Raw genomic sequence first — 12,841 nt, forward strand, 5'->3', positions numbered from 1 at the left:
AGGTGTCAGGCATTGTGTTATGTACTAGGCATGTAAATACAAATACGCCCTCTCCTCGTTTACCGACACGGTTAAGTTCCAAACACCAGGTTGTTATGCAAAACTGGTGTTATATGAAAATGGTGGAGACTACATCAGATCACAAAATGGAGGAAGACTACATCAGTACATAACCGCCAAATTACATTATTACATAACTGCCAAACCAATGAAAATCGTGCCCAGCCAAGTTGACACATAACATTAACCATCCCAGCCAGCATCATTCTCCCCTCACACCTACCTCAGCATTCGTTACTACCAGACATATGTCCTTACTGTGCAAAATAGTCGGATAGTAGATTTTTTACTATTGTTATAAATGTCAGATAACGAGAGAGTAGATAAGTGAGGAGAAGGTGTAAACAACAGGTATTGGGTTTGGGTAAAATACTTCTAAAGTTACTTGGGGAAAAAAAACATGTCAGACAAGAATGCTAAAAATTTTCAAAAATGTTGATTTTGATATTGGGCTAAATCCTCAAAATATTCACTTCAGTTTTATACAGATTTTTTAAAAAACTAATAGTAAAATAATATATATTAAGTCAAAATGTTATATAACCCTTATGTTTGGTGGTAAACATTAATTGTTTCAGTATGATTTTTGACAAGAACTCTTCTCATTTCAGTAGCACTTTCTCTGGAGAAGGCTATGAGAGAAATAGAAAAACTTTCCCCACCTAGAAAAATACTGTATAAAAAGTTGCATGCCAAACCTGAAAAAGCTATTAGCACTTTAGAAACACCTAATTTTCTTTGATTCCTATTACAGTAGGTAACCTTCTCATAATCTCTGCCTGATGGGCCAAGTATATTTCACAACCCACAGGAACACTTAAAAGAAAAAAAAAATTTTTAATTATTATGGAAATAAGCCTCAGTTCTAGGCAAAAAAAAAAAAAAATCTTATTTATGGAAAGCTATTTCCTTTCTTACCATGAATACCTTCACAGAAGCCACAAACTCAAAAATTTGCAAGTTGCAGTTATTAATTATACTTCTCTTTAAAAAGTATGCTAGAATTCATAGCCTTCAAATTCACAGCAACTCAAGAGAACACATGGATCCAAATGATGTGAAGTGACAAAAACAAATGTCTAATATTTTGACTAAATTTCAAATAATTCTAACTGAAATAAAATGATAGTCAAAATCGCTGATCTGCAAAGATGAAGAAACTAAAAGTGAACACACTTGATAAAGATACCAGGCCCTTCAAGAATAAAAGTAGACTGGCTTTAGGTATTAAAATAAATAAAAATAAAGCAAGTCCAATCATTAGGATTTAAGATACAGAGGCTTCCATTTAAGTTTGAAATAAATTAACTTTTGACACAAGCAACCTACCATAAAAAAAAAAGAAAAGCAAATGGAAAAACTTCCCTCAGCAAAAACTTTTTTTTTTTTTTTTTTCACTTTAAAGTCCAGATAGCTAGGAAAATGGGAAAGGGAAGGGACATCCATCTTGCCAGGTCAAACAAGTCTTTTTAATTGCACCCTGGTTTCCCTAGTCAAAGAAACTGGTAACAACCAATACTTTGCCATCTTCTCCCCACTCTCCTGCCCCAAAACACTCCCATCACACTCACAAGTACAAAAGAACAAAGTACCAGAAGTCAAAGACATAGATATGTTCAACACAGCAATACTGCTAAGACTTAGAAAAGTTGTTCCTTTAATACAACTCATTTTCTAGAACTAGGAGTAGATTACGGGATGTAAAATAACTAGTCTCTACGGGCTAGGTTCCAGAAACGCCACACTTCTCATAGAAAACTGAAGCTAATAAAAGAAAGTAAAGCACTCTGCAGGCAAAGTGCCATATAAATACTTAATGTTAATAACCTTGTTTGTGGTTGAGACCTATTCTTGGAGAGAACTAAAAGCTGTCCTATAAGCACATCATACATAATTTTTCATAGTTTGGTTTTACTTTTGTTTATACAGATCTAAAACAATGTAAGTTAACGATTTCATTCTTAATTCAGAAAAACATCTTATCTTTACAGGAAACTTACTAACAAACTCTAAGATGCTAAAAAAAGGAATGCACGAGTTGCAAAAAAATTCTTCCTATCTTATTTTCTGTTACACGTTTGCATCTACCGCAGATTTTTACTGAAGGTTTGGGATAAAAGAGGAAGTTACAGCCCCAACATACGACAATAAATTATAACTGAATATTACACATTACTGAATTAAAAGTCCAGCAGATGCTATTCTAAAGTCTCACCAGCCCCATCCTCTTTTAGGAGTAGGCTTGTTGCCTTCTTCTTGGGACTCCCAAGATCCTTCTCCTCTCCCTGACTTTTGCATCTGTGATGGCTAAATAGCCTTTGGTTCCCAGCTGTTTGGTCAAATACTAGTCTAGCTGCTGTCATGAAGTACTTACATGTGATTAGATCAGTTGGCCGTAGGTAGAGCAGATTACCTTCTGTAACGTAACGTAATGCAGTCAGCCAGCTGAGGTCATACTAAATGAGGGTGGACCCTAAACCCAATCACTTCTCAATTATAAAAACACCAGAATAGACACAAGGACACAAACATGTGAGAAAACAGAAGACATGGAAGGATCATCTAAAATCCAAGGAATGTCCACGGCTGTCCACAAGGAAAGCGATCTCAGCTTGGACTTTTAGCTTCCACGACTATGAAAATATAAATTTCTGTGCTCTAAAGCCATCCACTTGTGGTATTTGTTACAGCAGTACATACTTAACTCAAAGACAGCACCTCAAAGCCTCTTCCCTTCATATGAAAAAGCATTTTAGCCTTCTCATCCTCTACTTTCTTCAAATCTCAGTTTTGCTGACCTTCTTTACCAATCCTTTCTGGTAAATATGCAGTAATGTTTTTATGAGTTTTAAGGAAGAAAAGTTGAAGAGACATTACATTTACCTGGGCAGCCTGTTAAATTTGTGCCTGACAAGAGCACACTTTCCCCCACACTTTTCACAGGAATACTCAAGTTCTTCTGCCTATAAAAAAAGAGGGAAAAATAAGAAGTGTGAAATTGAGCCAGCGTTCCCCCATTACATGCTAATAATTTTTTCTAGTCTTACTAGTTTGGTTGAATGACAGTCTGAACCAGTTTAAATTCTGAAGAACCACGAGCCTTACTAAATTAAGACCTAATCCTTAAAATATATATATATAAAAATATATATATAGTTGTCATAAATTTATGCCCAATTTGAGAATTCCTAATTCCCTTTTGTACCAAAACAGCATCTCAATTTATGATAGTAACCAGACTCTAAAGTAGCAGATTCTCAACCTTTTCCCCATAGACACACATGAAGCACTGCCAAGACTATACCCTGATTTTAACATGTGGCCATAGCAGAGATAAGATCATCTTAAGGTTAGGTGCAGTTCCTGGTCTGTTAGGTGTAACTCTACCCTTTTCTTATAATGGAACTCAATCTTCTGGTGACAACTCACTAAGAACAAGTGCTCTAAAAAGACCAAAGTTTGGGGTAGATATCATTACCTAGAGAAAACTGAAACAAGAAATCCTTAAAAAAAAAAAGGGGGGTAAAGACACACAGGAAAGCTTCAAATTCTATAGTAACAGGAATACTACAGAATAAGTAAAACACAAAGACAGCAAAATACTTATCTTTGGAGCTAAATGTTTGTAACAGAGAACAGAATTTTTTAGCCTTAGGAAGACAATATGCCAAACCGCTACAACAAAATGATAACCACTATTATACAAAAGAGGGGATCCTGGCAAATCACCATGAGTTAAAAGGATTGCCACAGAACAGGTCCAATTAAGCCCCCAAAACATTCTATATTATCACAGACACAAATATTTACTATCACTTTGAATAATCATGAATCTTCCTTCCTCCTTGAAACAGGGTAAATACAACCTAAGGAAAAGCGAAGAGCATTTTTTCATTCCTCTGATCTTAGTATACCAACTTATATAAGGTACAATTTTAATTCGCATTACCAGATTTTAGGATATGTCATTTGATATGCTTCAAATTAACATTTGTTTACAAATAACCAGCTTCTAAGGCTGTCTAAAACACTTGCTATTCAGTTAAATGTCCAATCTATTTAAGCTATTAATTTTCTTCTTAAATGAGGTAACAATTGTTGTTAGGTGCTATCAAGTCACTTCCATCTCATAGCGACCCTACGGACAACAGAATGAAACACTGCCCAGTCCTGCACTGTTCTCAGAGTGGTTATGTTTGATCTCATTGTTGTAGCAACTGTGTAAATCCATCTCTTTGAAGGTCTTCTTCTTTTTCGGTGATCCTCTACTTTACCAAGGATGATGTCTTTCTCCAGAGACTGGCTCCTCCTGGTAACAGGTCCCAACTACGCGAGACAAAGTCTCACCATCCTCGCTTCTAAGGAGCATGCTGGCTGTACTTCTTCTAAGGCAGATTGGTTCATTCTTCTGGCAGTCCATGGTATATTAAAAATTCTTCGCCAAACACCATAATTTATAGGTGTCAATTCTTCTTTGGTCTTCCTTATTCACTGTCCAGTTTTCGCACGCATATGAGGCAACTGAAAATGCTATGGTTTCGGTCAGGTGCACCTCAGTCTTCAACACGACATCTTTGCTTTTTAACACTTTAAAGAGGTCTTTTGCAGCGGATCTGCCCAATGCAAACACTGTTTGATTTCTTTACTGCTGCTTTGATGGGTGTTGATTGTGGATGTGAGTAAAATGAAATCCTTGACAACTTCAATATTTTCTCCATTTATCATGATGTGGCTTACTGGTCCAGTTGTGAGGATTTCTGTTCTTTTTATGTTGAGGTGCAATCCACACTGAAGGCTGTAGTCTTTGATCTTCAGCAGTAAGTGCTTCAAGTTCTCTTCACGTTCAACAAGGTTGTGTCATCTGCATACTACAGGTTGTCAATGAGTCTTCCTCCAATCCTGATAATGCTTTCTTCTTCATACAGTCCAGCTTCTCGGATTATTTGCTCAGCATACGGACTGAAGAGGTATGGTGATACAACCCTGATGTACACCTTTCCTGACTTTAAATCACACAGTATCCCCTTGTTTTCTGTTCAATGACTGTCTCTTGGTCTATGTACAGGTTCCTCATAAGCACAATTAAGTGTTCTGGAATTCCCATTCTTCACAATCTTATCCAAAATTTGTTATGATCCACACTGTCAAATGCCTATGCATAGTCAATAAAACACAGGTAAACATCTTTCTGGTATTCTCTGCCTTCAGCCAAGATCCACCTGACATCAGCAAGGATATCCCTTGTTCCATGTCCTCTTCTGAATCTGGCTTGAATTACTGGCAGCTCCTTGTCGATGTACTGCTGCAATTGCTTTTGAATGCTCTTCAGCAAAACTTTACTCGTGTGTGGTATTAATGACACTGTTTGATAATTTCTGCATTCTGTTGGATCATCTTTCTCTGAAATGGGCACAAATATGGCTGTCTTTCAGTCGGCTAGCCAGAAGGCTGTTTTCCAAATTTCTTGTCATAGACGGGTGAGCATCTCCAGCGTAACATCTGTTTGCTGAAACATCTCAATTGGTATCCTGTCAATTCCTACAGCCTTGTTTTTTGCCAATGCCTTCAGTGCAGCTTGGACTTCTTCCTTATCATCGGGTCCTGCTCATGTGCCACCTCCTGAAACGGGCTGAACGTCAACCAATTCTTTTTGGTACAGTGACTCTGTGTATTCCTTCCATCTTCTTTTGATGCTTCTTGTGTCATTTTGTATTTTCCCCATAGAATCCTTCAATATTGCAACTTGAAGTTTGAATTTTTTCTTCAGTTCTTTCAGTGAGGAATGCCGAGTGTGTTCTTCCCTTTTGGTTTTCTAACTCCAGGTCCTTGCACGTTTCATTATAATACTTGGTCTTCTAGAGCCCCCCTTTGCAATCTGTTCAGCTCTTTTACTTCATCATGTCTTCCTTTCGCTTTAGCTACCTGATGTTCAAGAGCAAGTTTCAGAGTCTCTTCTGACATCTTTTTTTTCTTTCTTGTCTTTTTAATCACCTCTTGCTTTCTTCATGTACCATGTCCTTGATGTCATTTACAATTCGTCTGGTCTTTGGTTATTAGTGTTCAACGCACCAAATCTATTCCTAAGATGATCTCTAAATTTAGGTGGGATATACTTGAGGTAGTATTTCAGCTCTTGTGGACTTCCTCTAACTTCCTTCAGCTTCAACTTGAACTTGCATGTGAGCAACTGATAGTCTGTTCTGCACTGGACCCCTGGCCTTGTTCTGACTGATGAGATTGAGATTCTCCATCACCTTTTTTCACAGATGTAGTCAATTTGATTTCTGTGTTTTCCATCCAGTGAGGTCCACGTCTATAGTCCTTACGTTGTTGAAAAAAAGTATGTGCAATGAAGAAGTCGTTGGTCTTCTTAAAACCAAACAATAGTTTAGCTTAACTAGTCAAAAAGGTCTGCCTTGAGCATTATGTTCTTTTAAGAACTACCTATGTGGTATCGAACCGACAAGAGCAACTCGAACAGTTCAGACAGGAACCCTAGGGGGCAATGAGTTTATGTTAACGAAGGAGGAAAAACTCAGAATAGGAGGGTGAGAATAGGCGCAAAACTTGAAGAATATAATCCTTAAATTGTACATGTAGAAACCATTGGGGAAAAAAAATACCAAAGATATTATTTACCCTAAAGAAAAGATCAAGAGAATCTTGAATTGACCGAGGAGGAAGTGGCTTTTTCCTTCGAGGAAGGTCAATGGAGAGGTCGTTAAACTGTTCTCTTTTGGGAATAATCTCTCCACATCTGGAATAATAAAGAAAACAAATGTCTAAATGTGAAAAGCAAAAAATAAATAAATAAATAGAAAATACAAATACATGTGAGAAACATTGTTCCCCTCAGAATTTATCATGTATTGACAGATTATACAGCATAAAAAATAGATAAGACTTTTCGCATGCTTACTTCAATCCTTATTGAATTAATATAGGTAAAAACTTCAACTGCAAGTATTGATGTGCCTTCTAAAAATGCTAAATTTTTTAATTGTGTATTTCAAAAAACAAAACCCCATACTTTTTAAAACTTAAGCGTAACAAACATAAAAGAACCAGTCACAAGTGTACAGCTTGATGACTCGTCAATGTTACAGAACGCTATGAACTCCCTAGAAGCCCCTTCACATGCCTCTTTCCAATCACTATTTCCTTCCTTCTCCCCAAAGACAATCATTATCCTGACTTCCAACAGTATAGTTTTGCCTGTTTCTGGGCCTTATGTAAATAGAATCATATGGTATATTTTCTTTTAACTAGTCTCTTTTGTTCAACATGATTGTGAGATTTCAAACACACGGCTCTAGAACATTCATTTTCATTGTTGTCATTTATAATCTGCATGAACATGCACAATTTATGATATTACTACTAACGGGCATTTGGATTGTTTCCAGTTTTTAGCTGTATGAACAATGCTGCTATGAAAATTCTGTAAGTTTTTTGGTGCACATGTGTAGGCATTTCTATTAGGTACTATAATTGCTTGGTCATTGGATATATTTTTATAGAATTTTAAAAACAGGCTCAGAAATCAAAATACCATATTCCTGGAAGTGATTGTACTTTTCTAAATTAGTTTTAGTTAACTGGTTTTCATTTTGTCTTCATATCAGCATTTTTTAGCAATATTCAATTTTCTGCCCCAGTTCCCTACTGCCACATTTGAAAACTAGGGACCGTAATAATAATATAGTCATTCTTCATTCAACAAATAATGAGTACCTCTCTGACAGGCAGAATTCTAAGATGACCCCCAATGAACCTCGCCTTTACATTATCTCTGCCCCTTTGAGTGTAGGTAGAACCTGGGAATATTATGAGTTATCCTCATGATGATATGTCACACGGCAAAAAGGATTTTGCAGATATAATTAAAAGGTTACTAATTAGTTGATGGAAACCCTGATGGCATAGTGATTAAGTGCTGTAGCTGCTAACCAAAAGGTTAGCAGTTTGAATCTACCAGGCAGTCCTTGGAACTCTACAAGGCAGTTCCACTCTGGCCTATAGGGTCGCTATGAGTCTGAATCAACTCGACGGCAATGGGTTTAGTTTTGGTTTGAATCAGTTGACTCTGAGTTAATAAAAAAGGAGATTATCTGGGTGGGTCTGACTTAATCATATGAGCCCCTAAAATTGGAGTCTAGAGATCAGAGAAGATAAAGTCAGAGAGATATGTTCCTGGTGGCCCGGAAGAAAGCAAACAGCCTTGTTATGAACTGCCTGTGGGGGAGCCACGTGGCAAGGAATTAAAGGCAGCCTTTAGCAAACAGGGTTTCTGCCAATGGTTAGCGAGAAAACAGGAACCTCAGTCCTACAACTGCAAGGATCTAAATTCTTCCAACAACCTTAATGAGCTTAGAAGAGAATCCAGGGCTCTAGATGAGAATGCAGCCAAATGCAGGCTGATTTAAGCCCTGTGATAACCTGAGCGGGGAATTCAGCCACACCGTACCCAGACTTCTATAGTACTATCATTACTGAGATAGGCAAAATGGCAAGAGGAGGTTTTAGGGAAATGTCAAGGGTTTAGTTTTGGGTATTTTCTTTGAATGGAGAATTTATAAAGAGTTTTCATAGTCAAGAATATATTATTACTAACATATTGAACTGCCTTATAGTAAGTGAGAACTAGTCAAGTTAAACCATAACAGTAAAAAAAAAAAAGCCTCTGGCAAACTGGCTAAACTAACCTACAGCCAAATGGAATAAAGCCTAACCATGCAGAATTATAACTGAAAGGATGAAGTGTATGGAATATTCTTTCAGTCAGAAACAATTTCACATTTAGAGACAGACAGAAAGCCAGTCAGCCAGCCAGTCACAGATTGTTAGGAAAAAAAGATTACCCTCAAAATTAAGTTTCTCCCAAGTATCACGGAGTAACAGGATACAACTGGGCAGCTTATTTAATATGTTGAAGGAAAAATGCTGTGTGTGACTCTGTAATTTTGTATCAAGCCATATAAGAAAGCTACAGAAATCATTCACATTTATACAGGGGCTCTGAAAAACTCCATTCTCTCTGCAAAAATTTATTCGGCGATGCACTATAGATGACTAGAAGATTAATCAAAATAAGAAGTGCCTGGTACAGAAATCCTGATGGCGACCATGGAAATTAATTAAATATAGAAAGTAAGTCTGAATAATTATTGTTAACGTAGTTCAAGATGCTGAAAATGTAAAAATAATTCAAATTTTGATCTATTGTTCAAAAAAAACCTTCAATGAAAATAATTTGGTTCAACAAAATAAACTAGTATGGGGAGGTCTTTTTCAGGGAAAATATAAGATAAAAATCTGTATTTCCAAACAACCTGAATTTCATACAGTGATTTAAAAAAAAAAATTGTAGATTAACATTAACTGTTTAGTCAGCACTAAAACATATGACAAAGTATTTAAATTCTTCTTACTTTCACCTCACCAAGCATTTTTATACAAAGAGAGACACTGGAAAAAGATATTTTCTCCATGATGTAGAAAAGAAGAAGCGTTCATACCATTTGGTATTTCTCAGAAGAGTTTTAATCACTGGTCATAAAGTATTAAAAGGGAAAAAAAACTTTTCAGAGACTACTTACGCTTTACAAATGATGGAGTGTTGAACCTCAAATTCCAAGTTAGTAATAACAGGACAAGTATATACTCTGGTGGCTGAAATATCTGGTGAATTTTCTTCTCCAGGAACAGGTTCAGTCTTCCAAGTTTTATTTAATTTTTCCATATCCTCTTTCAGCTGGTCTAAGCACTGACTTAAAAATTCATGGGCATCCTAGGAAGGCCAACGACATTCTCAATCAGATCAAAACGTTTCTTGTCATAATAACAGCTTATTAACATTGTGATTTAGATGACTAAAGCACTTGAAATTCAATGGTACACACGAACAAGGTCAGATTTATTCTAAATAAAATTGGACAATGGATTTTATATCCTTAACCATCATCTGGACTAGTATGAATGAATTAATTACTCTTTACTTTGCTAAAAAACTTTTATTTTTCTAAAATAGCCTTTAAGGCTAAAATACCCCAAGTTCCTGCACTGGCAAACCACATCTACATTATTAATATATGATAAAATACACAGACGGGTCTTATTCAATCTTAGTGTAACTCCTTGGGTTTACCAATTTGTGATGAACACACATATAGAAACCCTCATTTAATAACAAAAATAAGGTGGCACATTAAATCATTTCAATTTCCCTTATCTCCAAAGTGTCTGAAAATAATTAGTACTCACATTTTGCATATAACCAGAGAATCTCTCTGCTGTAGCTGAAATGGCATTTTTGACCTTCTTGAGTAAATCTTTTTTGGTCTCTGAATTACAGATATCTTTCTTAACAAGCAAGTGTGCAAAGCGTCTGGTAATATGAAAGAGACAAATAGCACATGTTTTACAAAACATCTGAGATTACATAATATTCTAAAGATTAATTATTAACAATGGGACATCAAATTTTAAATGTCTAACCCACGGCCATCAAGTTGATTCTGATTCACAGTGACCCTCTAGGACAGAGTAGAACTGCCCCATAAGGTTTCCACAGCTATAATATTTACAGAAGCAGACAGCCACGTCTTTCTCCCACGGAGTGGCTGGTCAGTATAACCACTGCACCACCAGGGCTCCTTTTTAAATGTCTAGAACCCATTATTCTAGAAGCAGTGAGGTAAAACGTTACTCACTAAGTACCTAACAATTACCTGAGAAGCGCATTGAGTGGAATTTTCTTCCATGGGATACCTTGCTTAAGCAAATCATTTGCAAATGATTGAAGTGAAAACAGAGATTGTAAAATAGCATTCATATAGCATGTATTTCCCAAATTGGAGAAGCTGAAAATGAAAGAAATAGTGCTTTAGAAGATAACGGCATTTCCTGAAGTATGTTCAGTACAGTAGGGGTTCTCACACCTCAGTAAGCATCATCAGAATCATACAATGGGTTTCTTAAAATACACATTGCTGGGCTCTACCTCCAGAGTTTCTGATTTAGTAGGTCCAGACAGAGGGGGCACAAAAATGTGCATTTCTAACAAGTTCCCAGGTGATGCTGATGCCACTGGTCTGAGGACCACACTTTAAGAACCACTGCACTATAGCTTTATAATAATAGCGTACTTTAATCTAACAGTAAATAATAATTTTTCAAATAAACGCAAAACACGACGATGGGCTCACCCAAAGAGCTGCTCATTCTTTTTATAATTTTAAATTTTTCATTGAGATAAAACTTTCAACTTAATAAATTTTTATATACGTATTTGCTACAGGCATGGGTCATTTTATGGCACTTGCTTTACTGTGCTGCACAGATACAACATTTTTGACAAATTGAAGGTCTGCGGCAAACCTGCATGGAGCAAGTCTACCAGCACCATTCTTCCAACAGTATGTACTCACTTTGTGTCTCTGTGTTACATCTTGGTAATTCTCGCAATATTTCACACTTTTTCATTATTATTATACCTATTATGGTGATCTGTAATCAGTGATCTTTGATATTACTACTGTAATTGTTCTGGGGCGCCAGGAACCACGTCCATATAAGACTGCAAACTTAATTGATAAATGTTGTGTGGTCTGACTGCTCTAACGACCAGCCGTTTCCCATCTCTGTCCCTCTCCTTGGGCCTATTCTGAGACATGACAATATTGAAATTAGGCTAATTATAACACTACAATGGCCTCTAAGTGTTCAAGTGTAAAGAAGCGTCACATATCTCTTACTTTAAATCAAAAGCTAGAAATGATTAAGCTTTGGGAGAAACGCACATTGAAAGCTGAGATAAACCCAAAAGCTTGGCCTCTTGTACCAAACAGCCAAGCTGTGACAGCAAAGGAAAAGTTTTTGAAGGAAATTAAAAGTGCTGCTCCAGTGAACTCACAAATGATAAGAAAAGCGAAACGGCCTGATTGCTGATATGCAGAAAGTTTTAGTTGTCTGGATAAAAGAGTAAACCAATCACAACACTCCTTTAAGTCAAAGCCTAATCCAGACCAATATCCTATCTTCAATTCCATGAAGGCTGAGGGAGGTGAGGAAACTGCAGAAGAAAAGCTTGAAGCTAGCTGAGGTTGGTTCATGAGGTTTAAGGAAAGAGGCCGTCTCTGTAACATAAAAGGGCAAGAGAGCAAGTGCTGATGTAGAAGCTGCAGCAAGTTATCCAGAAGATCTAAGATAATTGATGCAGGTGGCTACACTAAATAACAGATTTTCAATGTAGATGAAACAGCCTTATATTGGAAGACAACGCCATCTAGGATTTTCATAGCTAGAGAGAAGAAGTCAACACTGGCTTTAAAGCTTCAAAGGACAGGCTGACATTCTTGTTAGGCGCTATGCAGCAGGTGACCTTAAGTCACAGCTAGTGTTCACCTACCACTCCAAAAATTGTAGGGCTAAATCTACTCTGCCTGTGCTCCATGAATGAAACAACAAAGCCTGGATGACAGCACATCTGTTTACAACATAATTTACTGAATATTTTAAGCCCACTGTTGAGATGTATTGCTCAGAAAAAAAGATTCCTTTCAAAATATTACTGTTCATTGACAGTGTTACCTGGTCACCCAAGAGCTCTGATGGAGATGTACAAGGAGATTAGATTAATGTTTTCATGCTTGCTAACACAACATGCATCCTGCAGCCCATGGATCGAGTAACTTTGACTTTCAAGTGTTATTAAATACATTTTGTAAGCCTATAGCCACCATAGATAATGATTCCTCTAATGGATCTGGAAAAAGTAAAC

The 12,841-nt window shown here is 36.7% G+C and overlaps 1 protein-coding gene across 6 annotated transcripts in view; it reads right to left on the reverse strand.

Annotated features, from left to right (window-relative positions):
* Window positions 1-12,841, reverse strand: part of USP37 (ubiquitin specific peptidase 37) — an 80,390-nt gene that overhangs the window by 33,302 nt on the left and 34,247 nt on the right. For all 6 annotated transcript variants that reach the window (XR_007517962.1, XM_049888159.1, XM_049888160.1 and 3 more), the window contains 5 exons: window positions 10,791-10,922; window positions 10,324-10,447; window positions 9,660-9,850; window positions 6,700-6,817; window positions 2,944-3,023 (listed from right to left, as the gene is read on the reverse strand). Coding sequence is in view for 5 of the 6 variants with exons in the window: in XM_049888159.1 (XP_049744116.1) it covers window positions 2,944-3,023; window positions 6,700-6,817; window positions 9,660-9,850; window positions 10,324-10,447; window positions 10,791-10,922 (645 nt within the window). In the remaining variant the exon portion in view is untranslated. The remainder of the gene's footprint in view (window positions 1-2,943; window positions 3,024-6,699; window positions 6,818-9,659; window positions 9,851-10,323; window positions 10,448-10,790; window positions 10,923-12,841) is intronic.

This window comes from Elephas maximus, chromosome 6 (assembly GCF_024166365.1).
Source record: "Elephas maximus indicus isolate mEleMax1 chromosome 6, mEleMax1 primary haplotype, whole genome shotgun sequence".
Taxonomy (NCBI): Eukaryota; Metazoa; Chordata; class Mammalia; order Proboscidea; family Elephantidae; genus Elephas; species Elephas maximus.